We start from the raw sequence: 27,506 nt of genomic DNA on the forward strand, positions 1-27,506 counted from the left end.
ATCCCGGGTCTCCAGGATCACACCCTGGGCTGCAGGCGGCGCTAAACCTCTGCGCCACCAGGGCTGCCCTTCTAGTTATTTCTTATGCTATTAGAAATTAGGGCTATATGAGAATGCTGGGAAAGATGTCTTTTCCAAAAATGTGTCCCACCGTCAGGCAGCATGCATGCAGCATCAGTGCCTGCTCATAACATCCACTCAAAGACTATTTGAATTTTATTTTCTTTGGGTGGACCCTCATAGTAGAAGCTTTGTATTAATCAACTTACAAGATTAACTAAATCTTTTTATTTTCTTTGTAATGTACTAACTGATGCCTGTAGGATGGTGATTGCTCATGGTCAGTAGTTACCTACTAGTATATCCTAGCACTTTGTTTCTACTGGTTGTGTGCTTAACAAAAGTCCACTGTGTTGTCACCAGACCTGTTTATACTACTATATTGGTATTGTTATTATATAATTCAATTAAGTTTATATGAACCGATGACATGCAATTTCAAAAATAAAAGAGAGTTTTATTTCTATGAGATTAGGCCAGTGCCTAGTCTTTGAAGGCTTTGGAAGACTCAGTAAAGGTGAGTTAAAAAATTTCTGTCAGATTATACGTAGATGAGATGTCTCAACTGTAAAGGGAAATTATGAAAATATAAAAGGATTCTGTACTCAAATTGTTTTAGTATTTTTAGGTTGTCTTTGTAATTAAAAAATAAAACTAGAAATCTTATATGATGCATTATGAATGTGGTTTAATTAAGAAAGATGCTGCAATTAATAGACATTAAAGTTAAGGCTTCTCTGCATTAAAAGATCTGCCAAGGAATGTGTATATATGTATATTCAAAGTTAAAATGCCTAAGGTGTATATGTCTCGCAAAAAAAAATAGTCTTTATCTAGTTTTTTAAACTAACCAACTACCAGTCCTGATGGTGGTATTAGATATGAATGCTTTTACTTTTTCAGAGTTTTAGAGATGTTCTGTTTCCTTCTTACCAAGGAAAAGTAGAGGGGATTGACAGAGGGGGAATATTAGACTCATAAAGGACCAAAACTTGAAATTATTATGTGAGAGGTGATATTCTGAAGTTCATCTAGTTTTGGGGTTCCGTAAAAAAATTCAGCCCATCCTAAAGAGATTCTAGATGGTCTGATTATAGAAATTGATTGCTAGCTTAGTGAAGCAATGGGCAACATGGAGGTCTAATAGGCAGAAAGTAGAGTGTCCCAAAAGTTGGGCAGACCCAAGAAATAGAATACATGGGCAGATGATGCTAGTCCAGGCAGGAAGTTATAGCATCAGAGAAATCTGTCAGCAGGTAGTTAGAGGTCCAGATGCTAGCCTGGGCGTCAGTGTCAGAATCTTGTTCTTGGGAAGGTGGTAAGGAAAACCAAATCGGTGTCTCCAGTTCCAGATGAGGCAGCATACTTGACCAAACACAGGTACAGGAAGGAGTTGGCACTTAAGGTGGAGCTTACTGATTGGAGAACAGGACACAAATTACTGGAATCAAAATTGGAGCCTGAGGGCCAGAGGCCTATGGGTCACTTAATGGTGGTGAAATTTTCTCACAGCCTCTCCTGTCTGCAGAAAATGGAAGTGCTTACAGATTGGGACTCTTATGCAATTGGATATCAAATGGTTTAACTGGGGAGAGTCCAGTTAGGTGGACCAGAAAATAAAATTGCTTCATGCCTGTCTTCATGACAACAAAACCCGAATGAATGGCCACAGGACTGAAAGTTTTCCCAAGAAACCACAAGTTTTGAAAGGGCAGTGGAAGATACATCTGCTTCCTATGTTAGAATAACCATGTCTAAATGGGATGAACTCTTTGTCTTTTATTGTTGCTGTTGTTGATTTTTGTCCTGGTATCTACTATTGCAAGGCACCAAAAAAAAAAAAAAAAAAAAAGGCAGTGAATAATTATTGGCTAATTTGACATTTCTTGATGGCACTTGCAATTCAGATGTAAGTAGTTATTTAAAATAAGTGTATTCATTATTATTTTTTTAAATCTGTTTACTATTTTTATAAATGTGGGTTTCTGTTTTGTCTGACCTGCAGCTCAACTAAGGTGTTTGGATCAGACTGCATAAACATTAGTGTACTTTGCATGCGTTTATTTCATGTCCTTCATTTTATATCATTTGTGGCACTGCAAGTGAGATCATAATTCCCAGAGGGTTGGGACAGTTCATTCAAAGGCCAGCCCACCTATGTTTATAGTAGTTCTCTGTAATATAATTGTAACTAATTTCCACTGTTGTTTTTGGAAAAAACAGTAGACTGTAATTATGTGTTAGCACTTTTTAAACAGCTCCCTGCATTGTCATATTATTTTAAACGGACTCTGTTTTAAAATAACCTTTCATGTTTTGATTGCAAGAATATAGCTTACATGGGTCTATAGTTAACAAAATACAAGGATCTAGTAAATGATAGAGCGTCAACACAACTCTGAAAGCATTTGTTCAACATCTCTAGCACTGCCCTAGGTTTAGAGGGGAAAATAGAAATTCCTTTTTTTTTTTTTTTTAACAGTTTGTCAGCTTTATTGAATAGGCAAGATATTACAGAGAAAAGGGTCACCTGGGTGGCCCAGTCAGTTAAGGCTCTGACTTCAGCTCAGGTCATGATCCCGGGGTACTGGGATGGAGTCCCAAGATATTGGGCTCCTTGCTCACCAAGGAGTCTGCTTCTCCCTCTTCCTCTGCCTCTCTCCTTACGCATGCACAAACGCACCCCTCTCTCTCATATAAATAAACTTAAAATAAAATCTTAGTTATTTAAGCCCCCATGTGCTGGTTATAGGATGTTAAGAATGCTACAAAGAAGCGTACTGTATTTCATTTTTGTGGTTCACTCCTAGGAAGTCTCAGCGAAGAGTTAGGGGTAAAGTTCCATCTTCCAGGATTAAGAGCGGTCCCACCATTTTATCTTTTGGGAAATATTGCCCATATCTTCAAATTGCAAATATCCTCATCTAGTTAGTCATGTGGACACACCCTTCCCCTGCTACATTTCATTGCCATATTAGTAATAGAATTTTAGTGTTGATTTAAAAGACAATCTGCCTTAAAGCAGATTGCATAGTTTGCACACTGTGAATTGTAATTAAAGTGTAAGGGGTGCTTATTATGTCAACAACTGGCATGAGAACTCCTGAGCAGCAGGTGACCCCGAGCAGGTGACGTTTGTGACAGCTAGGATCCCCTTTTCACTGGCTTAGCAATCTGAAAGTCCAAATTGAAAGAAGCCCAGAGGCTGTATATTTCATTAGATCCCAGGGGAAGTTCAGGATACAGCTTCCTTCTGCTTTCCTGGGAGGTCGCCAGAAAGTTTGGAGAGCTCTGTTTCTGTCAGAGGCTCAAAAGAGAAAAGAAAAAGCACACACAAAACAAAACAAAACACCATACACACCACAAAACCATCCACCAATCACCCCCAGAACCATAAATTTGACATTTCCCACAGTCTCTCTGAGACCACAGCATTGCTGCGTCAGCAATATGCCCCTCGCTTTGAATTGTATGAAAGGAAGGCTCAGTGTTCCAGCCTTTAAGAAATGTCTGATCTTCACAGGCAGTGATTCTTTTGGTTTTGAACCATGGAAAATTATCAAGTACAGATATCCTATGATTTGCTTTAAATACTTTCACATTACATATTCCATCCTCCTCAGCTTCTAGAATGGGACAGAAGTCCAAACTTAGAAAGAGGAGACCACACGAATAAGGAAGGAAACAGACCAAGGAGGCATGCTATATGTATTTCAGTTCTTAACTGTGATGGGTAAACCATGTGGAGGGTGGTCACCTTAAAGGTATGTTACTGTAGGAGGCTCAGAACCTTTCTAGACTGGTGTTATGTTGTATTTCACAGTGAGTACAGTCACTCCCTTTAGTTTGGTCTTTAGTCACCTTGAAGTCTGACTGGCAGTTGCCGGAGTGAGGAGAAAAGGTGAATCTTTCTCTTGGCACCTGACATGAGTTCATAGGCTTCTTCTTTTTTTTTTTTTTTTTTTTTAAGATTTTATTTATCTGTGTCTCATGAGAGACACAGGGAGAGAGAGACAGAGACATAGGCAGAGGGAGAAGCAGGCTCCATGCAGGGAGCCTGATGTGGGACTCAATCCCAGGACTCCAGGATCATGCCCTGGGCCGAAGGCAGGCTGAGCCACCCAGGTGTCCTGGGTTCATAGGCTCCTTACTGTCATAGAGTTTTCATATCACAGACATGGAAACAACAGTACTATCTTGCTTAGCTTCAGTAATCCAGATCCTTTGATTTTGAATTTGAGAATCAGGCTTCCCACGTGAACTTGTGGCGACTACTGCTAGCCTGCCCTCAGGAAGACCAAAATTTAAGCCCAGAAGGAAGTATTTCTCACCCCACATATACCTGCCATACCTTTTAGTCCCCAAGCGTTATTAAATTTAAGGCAGAAAATAATTCTCAGAACACGGATTCCGTTTTCCTGTGTGCTTTATTTTTTTGGTCAAGAAAAGTGTTAGCAGTCGCCATTTATATGCTTGTCTGTGACTGTGTGTGTTTGCTCTTGCTAGCCTGGAAAGAGAATTGTAGGGCTTGAGAGAACAAGATGCACCATTCTTATAAATTTGGTAAGTAAATTAAAACTGTCCAACTTTAGAGCTGCATTCAAGTATTGTTATTAAAGGAATACCAGTTGTCTCTAGTCCACCAATTTTAGCAAACTTGGAAATAATTATTTTCTGTTTATTTATATCTTTCAAGGTCTGTTCCAGCTAGAGGAAAACCTAATATACTTAGCAGAATTTTACTTCAATTACCTAGACTGAGAAGAGAAGAATAGGTCAGAGGGATGCAACAGACATTTGTCTGTCTGTGCTGCCTATAGTTAGCTAGCTAATCATCAATTTCTGTAGCAATATAAGCAGGCAAAGGTAGAAAATTGTCCTAGGTCATGAATTTTCCATTTTTTACTTAGCTCCTTATGTGAAACTTTCCTTCCCTCTCATTGTATTATTTAAATACTTCATCTTTATTCTTAGTTCAGCATCCTTTATTATATGTCCTTAGCTCTCTTGCAAGTGTGCAGTATGTTATTTTATCATCTGTACAAAGTCATATCACTTCATGGATATTCTAAATATAGTTTGTTAGTATAGAGCACCTAATAAAGGGTGAATACAAGTATATTTTAAAAATAGGCTGTTTTCAGAACTTTTGGCTAATTTTAGAAATAACACGCTCAACTTTAAGCTAGGTTTTTGAAAAAAGAATGTAAGAGTATCTGAGACTGTGCTTACATCAAGCCAAAGGTAGAGGCTGTTCTGTTGAATGAAATAGGATGTGGCAAATGTGCTACATATTGGAATTGGTCTTTTGCCTCACAACTTTTTAAACTAGTTTTGGTAGCCATCTCCTAAAATGCGTGCTACAATGAAAACGAAAAAGGAATTTTTCAATCTTATTTTTAATGATCTAAATATAACCTCTGATATTCTTTCAATGTCGTTATTGCTATTCTCATTGACAGCAACTTTACTAATACACTAGTCCAAACATAGCTATGTCACTCCTTCCCATACTTAGTAAAGTGTTTTTGCCTTCTGATATATATCAAGGAGTTGTCTGTCATTATGAAACTAGAGATGCAGAAGCCCATCATCACATACTATAGAAATTTTCTATAAGATTGACCTAAAAGGATTTAAAGTAAATAACATTTTAAGCTTAACTTGATTCCTCCTACTACAGATAACAGGAAATGTTTTGAAAGATCAGTCCCAGAATATTTGCAAAGAATTGTCAGAATTGTCTCATGATTTGAGTAATCTACTTCCCTCTTAGAGTCATACTTTTTGTTGATTTATGTTTCAAATATTGCATTGATAGGATGATTGTGAGCACGAGAAAAGACATTTGGCCATTGCTGATAGGGATGAGGCAGTTCTTTCATATGTAACCATTTCACGAATTGTAGCCTTAATTGAAAAAAATTCAGCATGTTTTCCATATAGAGTGTGTTTCTGCTGGAGATAGAAAAATCTATAAGCCATCTCTGGCATAGTCCCTGCTTAGAAGTCCTACCCAGCCTGGCCCCTCCCCTGTAGTCCTCTGTTCAAGGTCACTTACTGAGCATTTACTATGTGCAAACTTTCTTTAGGCAAGTAGGAGCCTTGTGCCCTCAAGGGTTTACAGCTTGTTGGGAAGGCAGATGGGGATTAAGAAATGAAATAGGAGCCTAGCCCTGTTCTTAGTAACCAGGCAGTGGGGAACCAGAGGAAGGGAGTGATTAATTCTGCCAAGAGGAAGGGAGAGGATTCTGTCTTCAGCCTCCTCTATACTGAATTACCTTCTAAATTCAGGAGAGGGATCTGCGCTGTCTAAATGTGACTAACAGGGATCGGGAAAGAATGTAGTTACTTTCTGCGCCTAAATAGGGTGTTGGCGAAAACAGGGTAAAAGCAAAGTCATAACTGTGCAAATTATCTGAAATCTTTTCAGATATTTGATAGAAGTCCTTGGGTTAAGTGTTACAGTTTTAATTAATGTACTTTAATGGCAACGGAGGGTTAATAAACCCGATGGGCATTGTCCTAGTTATCAACGTGTTGTGGCCATACAGTTGGGAATAGCAGTGTGGGCTTGTTTGTGCAATACCCGTGGGTTAATTAGAATTTGCAATAGTCTGTCACTCATTCCTTAGGCAGAAGAACTTTTGAGTTTGCAACAGATCATCCTGTTAGCCATAGTTGTGCCTACTGAAAAAAAATCGTGTAAGAAATGGAAAAAGTGTGGGGCACCTGGGTGGCTCAGAGAGAAAGGTGACTGACTCTTAATTTTGGCTCAGGTCCCCCATCTCGAGGTGGTGAGATAGAGTCTGCTTGAGCTTCTCTTTCCCTCTTTCTCTGCCCCTCCCTCCATTCACGCTCTTTCTCTCAATACATAAATATATAAGTAAGTACATTTTTTTTAAATGGAAAAAGTGGAGTTTTGAATTAATGGATTTGTTCAGTCAGGGCAGAGGTCCAGTTTGAACAATTTAAGCCACAGACATCTTTCATGGGAAGACTGTGTCTGCACTTTGATCCTTATTGCCCCTGTGTTCTTCTTTGCTCCTGTGTTCTTCTTTGCTTTGCTCGTTCCAAAGGCATGATGCCTATTTTCCATGTAATTTTGCAGCAAATATCTGTACCCATTTTTTTATTCTCTTAAGAAAGCTTTCAGAAGGTTTGTCAATGTAGTGAGCATGAGGGACCATGTCTGTCTCTATGTTGGTACTATCACTACCCTGTTTTGAGCTGCGTGGTGATTGCAGTTGAATTCTACAGGGGATAAATGTCCCAACTCTGTAGATTGTAGGGTTAGTGTTTTGTGGATATGATGAGTGCAGGACTTTGGGAGACTTCTATTCACTGTTCTGTCTCCAGAGTTCCCAGGAGTGTTTGGCACACAGTAAGTGCTCAACATATATTTGGTTTTATTTATAGAATGATAAGCTGACTGATTAGAGTGTATCATTAAAGAATTTTAGTTGAGCTTTCATTTTGTCAGTTGCTAGATTTGTAGTATTTTAATCTGTGTATGACATTTCATAAATTATATCAGACTTATCAGTGACATCTGAAGCTCCATTTACTCTTTCGCAATCAGTAGTTTCTTGGGACATACAGTTTTAGGGAAACATGATTTAAAGAATTTAGAAATTTTAGGGAAAATCTAGATCTTATTGACTTTAATAGCCTTTGATAGATAAGGTCAATGGGACCCAGGTTTACCAAGCTTTTAACAATTGATTTTGGATCCCAGATTTCATGATTCTGAACTTGGTGTTCTTTTTTTTTTTTTGGATATTAAGCCAAATACCTTAAAGCTTTTCCTCTCTGTTGCTCTCACTTTTGATCTCTCATTTGTGAACACTTTCTTAGACCAAACAGGGAATAATAAAGTACTCCAGTAGAAGAGAACTCAGAGGTGAACTTCACATGGAAGTGTTACAGGCCAGGCCCTACTGGAAAGTGCAGCCAACAACAACAACAACAACAACAAAAAAAAAAAAAAAAAAAAAAGAAAAGAAAAAAAAGGAAGAAAGAAAAAAAAAAAAACCATGAAGCTGGCAATCCGCCTCCCATGCAAAGGTTATTTTTCTTATTACAACAAAACTAATTAGTGGATTTTCTAATGTAAGAAAATGTTGCTGTTAGTAAAAGTTTCCTCAGTGTGCCAGAAAGCAGATGGTGGCAGTGAACAGTGTTTTCTTTTGCCAGGTTTTGTATATGCTTTCTAAACCTGCAAGAGATTTTGCTTTTCCAGATTCAGACTTCTGATCTTTTTTATTTTTCAACAGAAATAGAAACTTATATTTAAATGTACTTGCATCATGTGGCCTGTTTGACATATCATGGTTACTTGAAAATGTTGAGTAACATTTGATGTTCTGCATGAATTTCTTCTCTGGGAGTCTTGTTCTATACTTTCTCTTCTTACGGAAATCGAGTTTGTGCCTTGAGAGTGCCACAAAAATGAGGTTTGTTGGGATGATGGAAAGCCATGTATAGGATTTTCTTTACATGGAAATCTTTTTTACTTTGTTTTGTTTTGCTCCCAATTACTGGGTAATACCAGCTTTTCTCAGGAAGGTTCCTGAGAGCCTGCCTCTACTCATTGTGGCATCAGTGTTTGTGCCCTTTGGAAGAATGCATTTTCCTATCTAACAGAGAGATGTTACTCTCTGCTAATTTGGGATTTTCTTTTTGCCTGTTTTTCAAATGAAATCCCTTCCAACCATATTTGTTTAAATTCTTCCCCCAGAAAGTCTAAGCATGTCCATACAATACTACAATGGCAATATTAAAACAACACTCTCTCTCTGAGTTTCAGGCCAGTTGGGAGAATATGTGGCAGCTGTGGTGGAGGCATGAAGCAGTTTTGTATGGTAAAGACTTACAGCTTTGTTGACTCCAGACATTTTTCCCTTTCTACAGGATTTCCATTTAGAGGGGAAAAGGAAATCATTAAATCATTAGGTTTGTTGTTAAGTAGAAAATAAAAGTGGGAAATGGAAACCAACTCAGTGATATTGTTGAAATCATTTGAGCGAAATGTTAACAAGAAAGAATCGTCCCTAAGTTACTAAATGAGAAAGTCTTATGAAATTATGTGCTATTTGTGGAGATGAATAGCCAGAATCAAAGGAAAAGAAAGAAAAACATTGTTCCCACGTAAAAGGGGTACAGATACTGTTCTGTCCATTCCCCAGGACTAACCTGAAAATTCAGAGATGCTCTGCAAGGAGTTATTTTACCCTTCACCACTGAAAAAGCTATTTTTTTACTTGTAACATTTCCCATGTGTGTTGCAAATAAAATTTCCTATCCCATTGGAAGAACTGCTATTACTGACCCCACTTCATAAGATACCACTTCTTTTGTTACTGCTTCCTTTTTTCTTTTTTTTCTTTCAATTGTTTCTCTCCCCCGTCCCCACTTATTGTTCATTTTTCTCTTCTAGTAACCAAAACATAAAACAGGACAGAGTTTAGAAAGCATACTCGTAGGTTTTAACCAAAAATGGTCTAGCCAGTGTTTTTTCTTTGCTTATCTTAAGATTGTAAATCTGAAAAGATGGCAGTGATATTGAAGTCACTGGGAACCAGAGGTCAGAGTCTTGGCTGTGGGAAGGCTACAGGGACTTAAATGCTGCTTCATGAAGCCCAGCAGGGTAGGGAGTAGAGGTGAAAGTGGGGGCATGATTGGCGGGTAGAACTGCTGGCTTGTGTTGTATACACTGGTCCCTATACCTCCCTTAAACTTTTACTTGAACATAGGCTCTCCACCATGACCAAAGATGTTGGAAAAACCATACATCCCAGGGATCTTTTTTGTTGACTATAAGACAAATACAGCAGCCATTTTTTACTTATATAAATATCTACCTCCTCACCCCTGATAAATTTTGGAAAGGGTTCTAACTTAGAGAAACTCTATGGTACTACCCCTGATGGAAATGGAGTAAGTACTTTAAAAAAACAACTAGTGTACACTTTTCTAAGAGGTATGGAGTTGAATGAGTGGAATTCTTAGTCAACATTACGAGCTACCTTTGGACTGAATAAAAGTTCACAGTGCTTTTGCACACAGTAGGTGATCAATAAATGTTTGATGGGCTGAAATAAGCAAGCTTCTTCTAAGAATGACTAATTATTAGTCATTGCATAGAGTGGCGATGATTTTTAAATAAGGAATCAGAGTAAAGATCAAATCATCCCTTAGAATTTTTGATGAGGATTAGCTGTTGAAATAGCACCTATATTAGATTGCCCAGAACACATGATTTTTTAAATCAAAATAAATCCAGGTGACAAGAAACTCTTATTTTAAAAGCACATCCTGGGGGCCTTTGGGTGTCTCAGTTAAGTGTCTGCCTTTGTCACAAGTTGTGATCCTGGAGACCTGGGATCGAACCCTGTGGGGAGTCTACTTCTCCCTCTCCCTCTGCCCCTGTCCCCACTCCTTCTCACTTGCACTGTCTCTCTCTCAAATAAATAAATAAAATCTTTAAAAACAAACAAATAAATAAATAAAAGCACATCCTGCAGATAATTCATTTGACTAATCTGACCCAGACTATCACTAGGCATTATAAGGAAGATAGTTTAATTTTAGGATTATTAATAAGCAAATTATTCATCCATACTGAGTTACTAAAATGGAAAATACTTATCCCTTACCCCAGCATCACCACAGAAAAGAATGTAGACTGTGTCCCAAAATGAAAACAAAAATGCGGATAGATGAACTTTAAATGAACACATGCACTCAACTGGTACCTAATTGTGTTCAAGTAATAGGACCCCACAATCACTGGTGGATTTCTGAAAGTTTTTCCGGATTTCAAAGCTATATGAGTGAATTCATGTGTTTTAATTATCTAGGTTTGTTTTTTTCTTGTTATGTATAATGTTTGCAGTTTTCTCATTTGTATCAACTCACACATTTTTGAAATTTTATAATTTAGTATAGTTTTGGTTATAGATTAAAGTTCACTGACTAATCTTTTTAGCATGTTCAACTGCTCCATGAGAGATACACAGAACTTGATGGCTTCCAAGTGTGGTTCAAACATCCAAAGCACTTGAGATTAGCACCATGTGAAGAAATTTTAAAATATTGTACTGCAATTAATTTTAAATAACTTAGCACTGCATATGTCAAGGAGAAAGCCGATAAGATCCAAAAGGAAACTCCTGAAAGTGAAATGATTCAGTACATTTAAATCATTTTATCTATCATAAAGACATAGAAGCAAAACATATATGATTATTTCTACTTGCAAAAGACTTGGGTGAATTGGTAGAGAATCAGATATCACTTGAGCTTTATTATGATACTATGGGAAGTCTGAGAACCATTTTTTGGCTGGGCAAGTGATAACTCCCCATATTCATGCATATTTGTTATAGGTTCAGAAACCAAATTATTAAGGAAAAGTTATTGTCAATGTGTATTTTAAAGATTATATAGGGGCACCTGGGCAGCTTAGTCAGTTAAGTGTCTGCCTTCAGCTCAGGTCATGATCTCAGGGTCCTAGGATGGAGCCCCCTGTCGGGCTCCCTGCTTCTCCCTCTCTAACCCTCTATGCCCCCCACCCCTGCCACTGCTTGTGCTTTCTCTCTCTTTCAAATAAATAAATAGAATCTTTATATATATATATATATATATATATATATATATATATATATATATATATATCCACACACACATACATATGTATATATACATATATGTATATATGTATTTGTCTGAAATATTTTCTAACAAGTATTGTTTTAAATCCTAGGGCCTAGACCTAGACTAAATTCTTTAAGGATACCTTATTCAGTAGATCCTAAAACAGAATGTTTTCTGGTGCTCTGGATGACATGGTGGATCAAAGTCCAAAGAGAAAACATTGCTTATAGTCTTTTGTGGTCAGGGTTGGCCAAGTCACTTAAGATAAACATTTGCAACTCTTCATGGGCTATTTGTGGTCATTTATAAAGTAAAGAAGAGACCGTCTTTGACTTATAATTGCACTCATGTTTTTTTCTTTTTTTTCTAATTGTGCTTATGATTGGCAGTAAATAAGAAACTATCACCCAATCCCTTTTGATGGAATAGGGTCCTGGCCTTGAATGCCTTAAAAAGAACAACTGGATTGCTCATGATCTATTTCAAATTAGAATTCTAGGGCTGCAAAGAATCTTTACAATATACCTAAGACACCACCACCACCACCCACCACCCTGCAACACCCCATTCTGGCCCAGAAAGCAGGCCTTCTGACTTCTGTAGGGTCTTTCCTTACCATGTGGGATATACCACCACCCAGTCTTGCAGTCTCTCCAAAGCCAGGGAATCCACCCAAAAACATCTATTGACATTTCCTAAGATAGATCCTTTGGTTTTTCATGACTCTAAAAGAGCTATTTTTTTCACTTTCTGATTTCAATTCCATTTTAACAAACATCTATTAGTACCTGTATGTTCCAGATACTGTGCTATCTGGCAATAAAAATAATGGGGCAGGAAATAAAAGTAGGTAATAAGTGTGATTCTTTCACCAGTTTATATACTTTAGAAAACCTGCTTCCGTGCAGTGTGCAGTTAGAGAATTATTGCTCTTATAATTTACAAGACATTTAAAATAATACCACTCAGTTCTCATAATCTTGAAACTCAGGCGTTTAAAAGATGAGGAGAAGCAATGGGGGCTTGCCCAGTTGCCCAGAGAGGCCTCAGATCCAGGCTTGCTAATACCTTTGCCTCCTTCACTTGGATCACAGCTTCATCAGTTAGAATTGTCCTTTCTGTTAAAAGGGAGGACACCAGGCCTGACTAGGAATAACATTTGGCACTACCCTAGGAAATTGTTTATATGGGGAAAATCTGATTCAAAAACACTCTTTTGGTATTTACGCCATGCCCAACAATGCCAATTATATAATTATAGCTCCTATTTCTCTTAAAAGGATTCAGCCTAAACCTCCTGTATCTAACTAAAAAAGTGAATCCCAGCCATTCTGCCAACAGTGAGCATCCAGGCTCTTGTAAATTTTGTTACAAGGCTACATTTAGTGGTACTGATTCCTGCTAACAGTAAGAGAATAAAAGCAATTAGGAGTGTGCACAATAACATGTTGCTGTACATTGATTTCACTAGGAGATAGGACTCAATCAAGAGGCGATGCTACAGAATCTTGATTATATTACTGTCTGGATAGATTGAAGGCTCCTTAAGAACAGAGTCCTTACCTTTTAATATTTTGTGTCTCTAGGTAGATAGGGTGAAAGGCACACAGTAGATGCATTAATGAATGCAACAACTTCATGAATGGAGTGGGTAGGCCCAAGGACAAGGAATTAAAAGGAAGCAATGCTGTTTCAGGAAACTGTTCCAGTGTTGTCCTTCCACCCCTTGGTTAGGAGTAGTGGTGTGAATACTGCTAGCACTGTAGAATCCCAGACTTGTCCAAAATCTCTACTTCTATCTCACACCAGGCGTGGAATTCATCACACGCTGATAGACAGTCCTGTTTTCTCAAATGCTTCAGGATAAAGACTAAACAGAAACAACAACAACAACAACAAACTTCCTGATTCACCCAACCACGGAACTTTAACCTTCCCATTAAGGTGTCTGTGTTTCTTAGGCAAATTGTTTACTATGCCCTTCTCCTGTTCTTTCACAGAATTATTTTCTGGTTATGGATTGATGGGGTCCGGTTGTCTCATTTTTGGAGTTCAGTAGTATAGTTAGTGGATTTGAGTCTCTTCCACTTATGTTTTCTCTGTGCCCCTTCATCTCTGGCCTCCCCCCACTTTAATCCCCTTCCCTCCTTTTTTTTTTTTTTTTTTTTTGCCTCTCCAAGCAGGCAAATGTCACAGCACACCCACTACCTTGTCATCCAAAATTCCATGGGAGCCTGAGCTCTGGGGGTCTTCTTCTTGAGGCCTTAACCTTACTTTTAGACAGTTGTCATTATCTTTGTCTAAAGGTCATAGCTAAATTGAATAAAAGGAAAGCTGTGTTTTCCTGTCGATGCACAAAGGCAGTATTGACTTCCCTAATCCAGTTTGCTGAGGGGTGAGAGAATTAAATTAGATATCTAAGCACAGAAATTGAGAGCCTTTGAAAACAAAGATAAGGAGACAAGACTGTATTTTCCCTTTTCCTGGGAGCTCTGGACTCAAGATTTTGCAGGTGTGTCACCTGATCCATGGCTTGCATCGATCAAAACTGTGCCAATGCATATTTAATTAGCAAGGGGACCCTGGATGCATTATAGCCATCATCCCTATATTGAATGGACTGTCAGACTTTCTGCACACTTCTCCACCCCCACCCTCCCTTCCAGCCATGCCCCCTCCCTTGCCTCCTTGTTTGGGGAGCTTCTGCATTTTGTCTGAGCAGCTAAAAAGTTTCTTTGTTTTTAGCTGCTGATGCATACAGCACCACTGAGGAGAATACAAACAAGTAGAGTCCTAACGTGTTTATTTTGTCTAGGAAGACAAGCTAAACCAATTCAGTTCCTTTGGTAAGATTTTTCAAACCCTGTAGGAAACCAACACAAAAAACAAAAAGAAAAACACACTGTTCGATTCTTCATGTATAGATTTTTCTTTTTTAAAGATTTGGTTATATTAGGATTAAAAAGAAAAAAAAAGAGGATTCCAGGATAAATAATAAGAGGATTAAAGAATACTTTTTATTATGAGAGAAAAGTATTTTCTTTTTAAAAAACCTGTCTTTTCATCATGACATGAACAATTTTAAAAAATTTACCAGTTCAATTTGCATGATAAAATTCACCATTTTTGCCTGAGTCTATCATGCCTGTAGGAGATACGGTGAATGTAGAAAAGTTATTTAAGATAGAAGGTGGGCAAAAAGTTAGAACTCTATGATTCTTTTTTTTTTTTTTTTTTTTTTTTTTTTTTAAGTTTCAAAGGTTTCATGGGAGCTTCTACTGGTGGGGATTCTTAAAGTGAGAGGAGGTTTGGAGTTTTGCCTCAGACAGGTTATTTCATGGGATTATGGTCACCGTTCATTTTCACACAGGTTACAAAGCCTGAATACCCAGACAGAGTGTTGTCTGATAAACAGATGTATTGCACCAAGTCTGCTTAGAATAAAGAGCAACAGACTGTGAGCACATGTTTAGGACTCATTTAAACTAATCAGCATAGTCTAGCTCATAGTTCTGTCTCTAGTCTACTTTTGAGGTAGCTTCTTGCTGGTAAAGTAACAAGGAATTTTTTTTTTCCTTGCTCCAATTTGCTGCAGAGACTCATGGGAAATCATTTGCATACATCTTGTTACAAAGACTGACTACTTCCTGGCTTAGACAAAGTGTTGCCTGATAAACAGACTTAACACACAAATGTCTGTCTGGAATAAACAACGGCAAGCTGAGATTTACATTTCCATTATCAGAGATAATCTCTTTCCCAGTATATGGGAATTAACCTTTTCTTTTACACCAGGTCTGTGATGCTGGTGTTTTATATCAGAATCATATCATGTGTGGGTTGGGTCTGATTTTTAAAAAGAAACAAACTCATTTGGGTGGGAAGATTTATGTTGCAGTGGTAAATGTACAATTTTTTTTTTGGAGCGGGGGAGAAAACCAGGTTTTCTTGTATAATTTTATTTGAGTTTATCAACAATCCTGTTAAGTTAGGCAAGGTAGCAATTAGTGTCCCCATTTTAGAGATGAAGAAACTGAGATCAAGAGCAGTTAAATTATATAGTTGAGATTTTTTAACACCTTTTTTTTATTTCTTACTCCTTTCAGTAGTAAAATATGAATGCAAAAAAAGCTAATACTTAGTGAACACCCCAAACTTAAATAGCATAGATGGTTCCCCTTAACAGAGGGTATTTTGTTATTGTAAGAAATTTCTTTATGGTTATTCAGATACAAGAAAATAATGCATCTAGACTGTGACTCAACTATGCATCATTTTCATTTGACACACTTGTTTTAATAACATGAAAGTATGCAGGGGAATTTTCTATTTAAAGTTGTATAGATGAGGGGATCCCTGGGTGGCTCAGCAGTTTAGCGCCTGCCTTTGGCCCAGGGCGCGATCCTGGAGACCCGGGATCGAGTCCCACATCGGGCTCCCAGCATGGAGCCTGCTTCTCCCTCCTCCTGTGTCTCTGCCTCTCTCTCTCTCTCTCTCTCTCTCTCTCTCTATCATAAATAAATAAATAAATAATAAAGTTAAAAAAAATAAAGTTGTATAGATGACTATGTGAGTAGTATTCAAGTATATGTTCTTTTATTTAAGAACTCCAACAACTTAGTTGTAATTAATTTTGTTTGTGAAAAAAGTGACTAAAAAAGGGATGTGTTGGCTTTTTAAGCAGGTCTTTGTTTACACATGAGTAGGTAGGTGACCAAGTTGACTTATTAGTAACCTTGGAGTTCTGAATTGATCAGCAGGTTACCATCACATTTCCTGTTGTGGGAAAAACAAAACTCAAAATGATTGTCTAAATATCATAGTTTATTTTAGTCACAGACCCTTGTCAAAGAACATGTAAGAGATTATAAATTTAGTGTCATGTTTGCAAATCTTGTATCATCTCCATATTCTTGCTATTGACTTTATGTATAACTTTATTGAAAAGCTGATCATTACTTGAAATCAGCCTCATGCAAAGATTGAAGGTTTAAGATTGAGTCATTTTGTCGTTACTTTCAGAGTGACTGAGTTTGTAATTTTTAAAGCTTAGAAATGATTCCCCTTCACTGTCATAACACAATAGTTACGCCATTTTATTTTTTTCCCCAACGTGTTAAAGCTATATCATTCTGCAACCTCCTTGTGCACATAGAAAAATAACACATTTATGAGTAGGTGATAAGACAGTTGACTCACTCTTCAACCTAAACGGTCTCATCATCATACACAGTCCCGACTAAACAGATGGGCTCTGAATACCAGTACTAATGCCAAAAACTCTAATTCTTGCAAATTTAATATTTCACAAATTCTTCAGGAAGACATTTTAAAAAAAAAGTTTCAAGAAAAAAAATTGTAGTAACCTAGATTATGTAACACTCTTGAGTATGCCCTGAAAATGCAATCTAGGGGGCTAAGAGGTAGAGATCTCCTGAGCAGCTGGCAGCCCCCAGGGTGGTCTGGTGAGCCCTTCCAAGTCACTGCTGCATGAACACAAGCCTTCCCCCTCTGTCTGAGTCTGGATTAGCGATGAGGAAGGCCCACATGTGTATATTAGCCTAATTCTGTTGGAACTAGGGCTTTTCCTCTGACTGCATCTCTCCTTCTCCCTTCTGGTGAAAGACTTGCTCTGCATACTTTGGTTACTGTGGTTATCACGCACACACACATCCATACAAACACTCAGTTCTAGCTTAGTGAGAAAGTTCTGGAGATCAAAGTTTGTATTTTAAATACAATAAAGATCAAACTTCCCATTTAGAGGACCATGGAATGTGTCCATTTTTAAAGCTAAGAAAACCTTTATGGTGTGATGCACCATGTGATTTATCTGTGTTGAAAACTAGGTTATTGTATGTTAATTTTTCATTAAGTGGGTCATGACTGTGTACATTAATTGACATTAAATATTGGTTCGGTTATTCACTGAGCTTAAAGGATTTTATCTATTCTCTGGAAAGCTGATAATAATTGAATATATTGAGTGGCCCCAGATTGAATGATAGTATTATAAATTTCTGTTTGTTCTTTTTCCAGACCATGATGGATAATGCTAGATTTAGCCGATGGTATTGTATTCATCAGTGTTCACATGTAAGCTGCAAATTGTGTATACATACACCGACATTTTACATTCTCAGATAAAGGTTTTTCAAATATTTCCTCACACCTCAGTCTTTAAGGTCATGGTCATACTGGGAAAAAATAGATATCAGCCTTAAATATTATGAAACCTTATAATATTTCTTTTGTAGCTATAGCTATGATGGCTAATAAGCAAATGTGACTATCATAACAATTTGACCTTCCAGATTTCTTCACTATCATAACATATGTGATACTGGATGGTCACAGTAGAGTAATTCTAAACCTTACACTAGTAATCAGAAGGAGAACTATTTTTCCATTATAACATCATGGACGTAGAAAAAAATGAATCTTGGTGTGTTTTGGCCCGACTCTTTTGTGAAGAACTCTGTCTTCCTGAACCATAAGAAACAAAACTTACTAAATTTTGAAAGTCTTTAAGGGCTACAATTATGTAGTGTAACTATTAATTATATTCAGAGTATAATCACCCCTATTCCTTATTTTCTTTTCTTCCAGAAATACTCCTCTAACTCTTCATTTATTTGCAGCCAAGTACTCATTCCCGTCTTTGCCTTTTCTTTTCACATCACAAAAAACTCCAAATTTTTTTAGATGAAATTTTCATTTGATTTCATTCATTTAACTAACTCATTTTTGTTCCTGAGCACCTTCTGGCTTTTTCATACCACCTTTAAATTAGGGAGATTTGGGGGCACCTGGGTGGCTCAGTGGTTGAGTGTCTGCCTTTGGCTCAGATGGTGATCCCTGGGTCCCAGGATTGAGTCCCACCTCAGGCTCCCCACATGGAGCCTGCTTCTCCCTCTGCCTATGTCTCTGCTCTCTCTGTGTGTCTCTCATAAATAAATACAATTAAAAAAATAAATAAATAAATTGGGGAGATTTCAGACCAGACATAGAAGTTTAATAAAAGCTTTTCCAACTTCATTTTTAGCCAAATCATTCTCTGGTAGGGAGGTTGAAACCTCGGCTGAATCATTTTCCTGGTAGAACCAGAATTTGTACTGTTATGGTCCATAGACTTCTGTTGATACCATGATAACTGAATGCGAATTACATTGGTTTGCATCAGAAGGGGAAGGGTTCTTCACCACCCCTCCCACCCCCCCAGCTCTCCTTCCTTTTATCAGTTGTTCACGACAGCAGTGCTTGGGATTTTGAGGCCCTCTTCAGGTGTCAGAGTATGGCAAATTTCTCTCAGCTTTGTGTTTTTTGAATGTGTGGAAAGGTCCTCTGTTACCTGGCATTTTAGACCGCACACATTTTGGGGGGCCCTCCCACATGCCTGTCACTGTCCTCAGCTCCTGTTATTCCAAGGAGCCTCTTGTGGTGTGTTGGCCAGGGGACCATAGGAGGTGACTGTCTGCAACTGCTAAACACTAAGCAAGGTTTCTCACATGTAGGCCAGAGGGATGTGCCAATCTCTCCCTTGCCAGGCCCCATGAAGGGGAATATCAAGCAGAGATAAAGGCCTTTTCTGCCTTCCTTCCTCATTTTGTGAGTCCCAGTCCCCCTTAGGTGTGACTTTGGTACAATTTTCAGTCGCTGGCAATGACCCCGTGTTAGAAAGCTGAACAACAGGTTCATCTTATTGAAAATTCATCTTTTAGTTCAGCAATTAGTGAATCCTTGGCTGGACTTGGCACCTTGGAAGGCCCTGGGGGTAAGACAAGAGTCAGAAAGGAACTCTTCGGATGCCTGGGTGGCTTAGTTGGTTAAGTGTCTTCCTTCAACTCAGGTCATGACCTGAGGGTCCTGGGATTCAGCCCCGTGTCAGGCTCCCTGCACAGTGGGGAGCTTGCTTCTCCTTCTCCCTCTGCCTACTTGTGCTCTCTCTCTCTGTGTCAAATAAGTAAATAAAAATCTTTAAAAAAAGGAAGGGCACTTAGGTGGCTCAGTGGTTGAGCATCTGCCTTTGGCCCAGGGCATGATCCCTAGGTCCTGGGATCTAGTCCTACATCTGGCTCCCGATAGGGAGCCTGCTTCTCCCTCTCTCCTTGTCTCTGCCTCTCTCTCTCTCTCTCTCTCTCTCTGTGTGTGTGTGTGTGTGTGTGTCTCATAAATAAATAAATAAGATCTTAAAAAAAAAGAATTCTTTTCTTACAGAACTTGATTCTCATAGGAGATCATTTAAGATCACCTTAGTGTAACACAGAGTAAATCACACAACAGGAGATGTATATACAATGAAGGGAACTAGAGAGGAGAACGTTTAACAGTGTGTCAAGCACAGGGAAGATTTAGCAACATGCCACCTTTGCTTCATGTCTATAGAATGTGAACTACAGGGAAGTAAAGTCTCTATTTTTTACCTGCCTCGTTTGACCGTATTGACATGTCTTTGACATTCTTCCCCTTTCCCAGTAGGAATGTTCTCTGGAAGCCCATGCTGAGGGGGAGCAGAACTCAGATTGGGACAACTGCATGTGTGGATCAGTAGCAAATCCAGTACAAGGTTTCTGTTCATTGCACAAGCTTATGGAAGCGGCGACTGATATGTAGGCATTAGGATTTATTTTATTCCTTTCCCCAGTGATTATATCGATAGTAAAATATCTTTGTCTGAGTACTCCAGCAATATAGCTGTAGGCGCCATAAAAATGCATAGATAGATGGCTACAAGTTCAATTAAGAGGTCTCAACCCAGCCTCCCATATGCAAACCCTGTCTATTTTAGGTTTAAATTTTTCCTCATAAATTTTTTAAAAACCAAAAGAAACATTGCTTTTCAAGGTTAGGTTGATGTCTAAGATTCCTTAAACAAAAAGGTAGTCCCTAGATGGGGAAAAAAAATGATGACCCTAATGTATTTCCTCACAATAGCATTTCCAACTCCATCATTTAAACACACTTTAAATAATATTCTCTTCATTGTAACATACAAATCTTCTGGCTTTCAACCAGGGAACTAGAGGAAGTCATGCCAGATATAAGATTGAAGCTATGAGATATGGCATCCAATTCCATGCAGTTGCGTCTGTTATTCTGGGGCTTCTAATTCTTTCAGGAGGTGGGAATCAATGGACCATGTAGAAATTGTCCAAAAAAATAAGCTATGAAGTTAACCTAGACTTCTGACCTTGGCAGGTCTCTACCAAGTATGAAAAAGAAAAGTAAGTTAATTGTTAACCTTCATGATCGTGTTTCAGTGTACATGCTTAAGAGAACAATCGTTCATTTATATCAATTATGTATGGGTAGAAATTAATTTGCAATTCTGGTTGGCTCCATGCTTAACAGCATCGGTGACCATTTGCAATAACTGGGAAAGTGTCCATGCATCCTCAGTGTAGAATAAAGCCCTGGGGAGTGCCTGGGTGGCTCAGTCTGCCTTTAGCTCAGGTCATGATCCCAGGGTCCTGGGATCAAGCCCTGCATTGGGCTCTCTGCTCAGCAGGGAGTTGCTTCTCCCTCTCTTCCCTGTTAGTGCTATCTCAGTTGCACAAAAAGGAAAAAAGAATATAGCTGCGGGACAGGGCAGTTCTGTTCCTTGTTGGTTCAAAAAAGAAAGGAATTAAACTGCCTGGGGTTGAAAGTAACTGCTGAAATTTTTGGAACATTTAAATTTTCTTGTAGATTTTTGGCTCTGCCTATTCCTTACCAGGATAGTGTGTTTTAGTATGCTGTCCTCGGTGGACAGCAGTGTCTCTAGCTTTTGAAAAAAACTGGAGAAATTAAATTCTGTTTCCAGTTTGGCTAGATGCCTCCCCCAGTGTGTGTATCTGAGCTTTCAGAAGAGCGCTGCAGCCCCTTTCACACCAACTCTGAGTCTTTTCTTGCCTCTCAGTTTATTTGCTGCTTTTTCTCCTTCTGTAGCTTGGAATTTTAAACTTTGAACACACCTGCAGGCATCTTTTGTTGCTGTTCAAGTTTTCTATAATCATGTCATATTTCAATGAAGATAGGATGGTGAACCAAGTGGAAAGGAAAAGTAAAAAGAAGTAGTCCACTTTCATATTATTAAAAACATTTTTTAATCTCCTTATCCTTCTTGTTTTAAATCAGCGGATAAATATCAGAAAAATAATTGGCCTTTGTATATTTGAATCAATTGAGATGAAAAAATGTTCTTCTGTTTGTTCGAAGTGATTAATCCTAAGGATATATCTAGAAGAAGAGCATCGGCAAAGCTATCATATTTCCACCAGTTAGGTTTGCTGGTATTACTGCAACAACATAAGTGTTCTGTTTGGCAGAATTTTATGCATCATTTTTGGAATGAGATCAGAAAGAATTTTAACTTTCCCTGAAACAAAATTATGTATTTTTAAATTTTTAATTATAAATATTAATGGTTTAACATTTTCTTGGACAAAAATAATAAAGGTATGCCTTTCTCCTAAAATGATGTTGAAATAGTTCTCAGACTAGTTTATAATTTTATTTTATTTTATTTTATTTTTAATTTTTATTTATTTATGATAGTCACACACAGAGAGAGAGAGAGAGAGAGGCAGAGACACAGGCAGAGGGAGAAGCAGGCTCCATGCACCAGGAGCCTGACGTGGGATTCGATCCCGGGTCTCCAGGATTGTGCCTTGGGCCAAAGGCAGGCGCCAAACCACTGCGCCACCCAGGGATCCCTATAATTTTAATGGCAAAATTGTAGGATATTTTTTTAGAAAAAGAGGAGGTAGTCCTATTTTTTCATTGTTCACTACAAAATTAGTATTAGTTTATGGGGTTAAAAAGTCAAATATGGTCCAATATAACTTTGCAGTTCCAATTTTCAGTGCAGCCTCCATATTTCATTTCAGGGATCATCCTAAAGGATTTATCTCAAGTTTTTTTTGACCTGTCATGCTTTTATGTTTTCACTATGACAATTGTTACAAAATGATAAAGACTATCATGTTGCCAGACTTAAATAAAAATTCACACTTCATGTCTTTTGTTATTTGTTCCTTTGGATCAGCATAGATTTTTTTGTTGTAGTCACCAGGTTAAGATCATCTGAAAACTTAAAGATAGACATTTTCCTAATAGTACTTCCCTATAATTAAAACCCTCATTTGCTTAAAAGCAGGGAGCCTTTCTAAAGTAATAAATTAGCATTTCTCGACCTAGGGTCACTAGGAGTGCTACTTCTTTTTGCAAATATCTCCAAGAAAGAGAATAGTAATGCTATACCTCTGTTGAAATAGAAGTAATATTTTCAGTTTAATCACAGTTAAGTATCATGACCTTTTGATCTTGCACTGAACTTCTTGCTAAAATGTGGTCAAATTTTAGATAGCCGATTCTAACCCTGTGTAGCCAAGGTAAAAATTATTAACCATACTTTCCATAGATATAGAACTTTTTCTAAAAAAATATTTTGTTTTTAAATAATGTTCTATACTGTTTCAAAGTCTCCGACTGTTTCAAGCACAAAAATTTACCCTAGAAATATTTTGCCTGATTTTTGTTTCCTCCCTCCAAAAAATGTCTAAGTATGTTTACTTCTAATTCTGTGAAATTCTTTTCTTTTGCTCTAACTTAATTTTATCTCATTTTTAAAATTAAATGTTATTTTGTAAAAAAAACAAATCCCATTTAGAAAATAACTGAATTAATTGTTTTAGTTTGAAAATAATCGTGGTTTTTGGTTTTGGGTTTTTTATATAAATGGAGTCCTGTGAAGGTGTGCAAGAACCTGTTTTTTGCAAACAAGTCCTCTTAGGAGCTCCCAAGGACATCAGTACAAGAGGAAAACTGTACTTATAAAGTGGAGGAAACATGGCCCCTTCAGAAAGATGCCTTGGAGTTATCCTGTGATTTCAAGTAAATGCGCTAGAATATTAGGACTCTTGTATTTGGTGGTGTTAGTCTGCATGGCGTGTTGCTGTAGCACAGAGCTAAATATCAACAGAACTTGTTACTGTTGTTTGAGTTGCTTTTTATATACCAACTTCAAAATATGTTTTGACACTTTATTATGTTCTGAATCAAGCTTCAGATGTGTGTAATGAAGGATGAAGTCTTTATCAGACTCTAGTGTATAAATAATGGAGAAGAGCAGTTTAGAAATGGTTTCTCTGTAAGAGAATAGTTTCTGAAGAGTTTCAAGTTATGATCCTGGCTCAAGGCAGACGCTACTGCTGAAGGCATATCCAGAATGGAGCATCCTCTCTAGAGGCACAGGCTGCTCTTGCTGCTTTTCTCTCTCCTTTTTTTACCTTCCTCCCTTCCCCTACTCCCCTCCCCCCACCTCATTCATCTTGTCATTTCTATAACATCCTCATTCCTAGTTTACATGCTGAACCTTTTGAGAAAGTCTGGCACCTCTGATCCACTTTCCCTCACAGACCCTGTAATTTTTGGCTGTATTTTTATGTTTTTCAGATTCAAGTCAATCTGAAAGTCCCAGCCAGCCAAGTGATGCTGACATTAAGGACCAGCCAGAAAATGGTAAGTTTAGTTGGGGACTCTAGCTGCTGCTCTCAGAGTCCAGCAGTGGCCAGGAGCCAACCAAGGACAAGGGTTTTTGAAGTCTGCCCTGTGGGCAGCTCACAGTAGGAACAACTTCGATGACTCAAGGAGTTCTCTGGATCATTCTAGCAGTCAAGCCCTCCTCCACCCCCGCTCCCAAACATCATCAAGAACTTTAGTCCCCAAGAACATCGATGACTCTGGGAGGTAGGGTTGGTTTACCAAATCAGAATCTTTTGCAGCACAAGGGAGGAGGCACTGCCTCTCTTGTTTCATTTCTCGTTCCTTCTAAGGTGACAAATGCCCCTCGACCTTCTTCGCTGGTGAATTAAGGGTACTGACTGATAAATATGTTTGTGGCCTTTCACAGCTCAACCCTTTCCTAATTGCTTTCATAAAATGAACTCTGCCTTTGAAGGATTTTCCACTTTCAGTTGTCTGAAATAAAACAGTAAAGGTACCTGACAGTATTACCTTCCTAAATTATGTAATAATATAAACTTTCTGTCTCAGAAACTTGATTAACATAGAATGCATGTTTATATACAAAATAATAGTATCCAGTAAAATACTAGCTCTGCGGTATGCACTCCAAGTACAAAACAGATTGTTATAGGTTGAAATTTAAGATTGAGTAAAACTATCAGTTTCAGAAAAAACTGAGAAGTGAATTTGCAGTCCCTATCATATACTATACATTGTACTGTGCTTTTTTACTGTGTACCTTCATGGATATCATCTCATGAAATTCCAGAGTGTTCTTCCTCAGTGATACAATGAAAGATTCTAATTGGGAGGCTTGACCTTGAGGGCCCTGTGAAGGGCATATAGCATCATGGTTAAAATTTTGAGTTGTAGCATCAACCTGCTTTCAAATTCTGCCTCTGCTATTTCTTACCTTTGTAATATTGAATAGGTTATTTAACCTCTCAGGGTATAAAATTACTCCTCATCTTTAAAATAGTATGGTCATAATGTATTACTAATAGCCTACCTGTTGAAGAGCTAAATAAAATGCACATATTCATATAGTTTATTAAAAAAAATTATTGACTCCTCAATGTTACTACTTACTTTTCTTGTCAGTATCATCCGTACCATATTGGTTTTTCATTTACTTAGAATGACCTCATTCCTTTGGTCACTCTTTTATTGTTCTATACATTTTTCTGTTTTGATCTCCATCTGATCTTTTGGAAAAGATAAGGTAAACTGAATTCTGTCAGTATCATGGGATGGGGGATTTTTACCACATGAGATACCCTCTCCTAATTTTTTTCAGGATCTGTTTCATTTTCCAAGCCTGGGAAATTCTTGATAACATTGGTGGATTCTGACATCAAATATGGACTCTGGCTGTCCCTCTTCTTTTCTGGTGTTTCAGTGGTAGTTTCCTTATCAAAGTTGTCTCTTCAAAGCAAGCATAAGGAAGGAGAGAACCCCGAAGTCTTGTTTTTAGTGACATTAACAGTACATCTTATTTTTTGTTGACATTTTTAAAGGGATACTTATACATTAGTTTCATCCTCTGTTTCCATCTGGTATCTGATCCATGAGGAATCACTTACCAGTGATACCTTAAATGTTTCATTTTTCTAGATTATACTTAAATATAACCTGCCTGAAGTTGTGTCCAGAGATACTCATTTTATTCTCAATTCATTTTTAAAAATTTGTGGGTTGTCCGGGTATGTGGTTCGCATACTTGGGTCTGGCCACCCCTTTCACAGACCTGCAATTCATCTGTCTTCATAAAATGGCCGACAAGCTGTTCACATGCAAATATAAATTGAGGCCTGGCATGCCTTTCTGGAGCTGTCTGTATACCGATATTGTGCGTTTCCCATTCCAAAAAGCAACCAGGATCGAGCCTGGATTTTTCGGCCAAAGGCACAGAAATATTAGCCAAGTTCATATTAACCCCAGATTACTTGGGGCTACTTCAAGGATTCACGATACCATTTAGGGGTTGGGGGGAGGGGATAGGGGAGGATTGTGTGAGTTCAAAGAAAGCATTAATATCTGGGAGAGAAAGTAGTAAGTTCCTCTGTTTCAAATTTCTATTTATTTCAAAGAAAAAGAAGTAGAGGCTGCTTTGTCTTGGATGACTCCAGTTGAAGCTTAGCCTAGAGGAATGGCAGCCTACTCAGTTTCCTCTACCTGCCTTTTGTCAATCTCAGATGAAGTGATTGAAGGAAACATGATTTTACCCCTTTTCTAAAGACATATAATCCCTAAAGGAAAATAAACGAAGAGTTCAGGACCAGGTACTTACACCCATTAGAAAACCTTCCAGTGTCACTTTGACCAAGAGTGATTTTCTTTTTCATTACCCAGGTTATGAACAATGAGCTCCTGAAGGGTTTTCGTTTGTTTCATTGTTGTTTTTAAAAAGGCAACTCTCATAAACATAGCAACCAACCTCTGAGAACTTTTGGAATCTTGGTGGGTGAAGAAGTGACAGACTCTGGTCTTCAAATAAAGTGGGAATGCATTACATCTTCTTTATGTATATATGCGAGGGGAAATCATATTCTTTTTATCCTAGCTCTTGAAGAGAAAGGTAATGGGAAACGAATGGTATTTTCCTAGTAAACCATGGAGAATGAATAGACAAATGGTAACATGCCGTTTCATCCAAAACCATAAACTAGGCCATGTAACTTTACCTAAAGTGGATGCAGCTGTTTCTTCCCTGTCCAACTAGTCTGGCTTTTTTCTGTGGAATTTTTGCTTTCTTTTCTTGTACTCCCTTAAGACCCAACTGTAAAAGAAAACAAATCTTTGTCCAATTAGAGTATTAGATGGGAATCTTGAAGGAATTATTTGAAGCCCAGAGATAAAATATCAGAATCTCTGAAACTCAAAATTGGCATTGTGTAATGATGAAAAACTCTGCCTCTCAAGTCAGACAGACCCACCTTTAGATGAAATAATGGCTGGGTGACTTTGAATAACCTATTGTCCCAATCTCAGTTTTCTTATTAGTGAAGTAGCAATACTAAAAGAGCATACTTCGTATTAAAAGGGAGACTATTCTGTACACGAAACAGCAACATGTCTGGTTCATGGTAAGGACTCAAAGAAAAGCTTATATCTGTAAAGTGCATACATATTGGAGAGGCCAAAAGCTGGGAGATTTGGAATGGAAAGGGGTTTGGTGTATGTCAGAAATAAACCAATACTTTTAGAGACATCTCTTGTCGGTACCTGTTCTGTTCTGAAATGTCAGACATAAGTCTCTTTAAATCTGTCCATAATCCCCA

At 37.9% G+C, this 27,506-nt stretch overlaps 1 protein-coding gene across 15 annotated transcripts in view; it reads left to right on the forward strand.

Annotated features, from left to right (window-relative positions):
• The window catches only part of NFIA (nuclear factor I A), a 373,976-nt gene that overhangs the window by 169,675 nt on the left and 176,795 nt on the right, over positions 1-27,506 (forward strand). For all 15 annotated transcript variants that reach the window (XM_072820485.1, XM_072820487.1, XM_072820486.1 and 12 more), the window contains exon 3: positions 24,154-24,219. In XM_072820485.1, coding sequence (XP_072676586.1) covers positions 24,154-24,219 — 66 coding nt within the window. The remainder of the gene's footprint in view (positions 1-24,153; positions 24,220-27,506) is intronic.

The sequence above is a fragment of the Canis lupus genome, chromosome 3, assembly GCF_048164855.1.
Source record: "Canis lupus baileyi chromosome 3, mCanLup2.hap1, whole genome shotgun sequence".
NCBI lineage: Eukaryota > Metazoa > Chordata > Mammalia > Carnivora > Canidae > Canis > Canis lupus.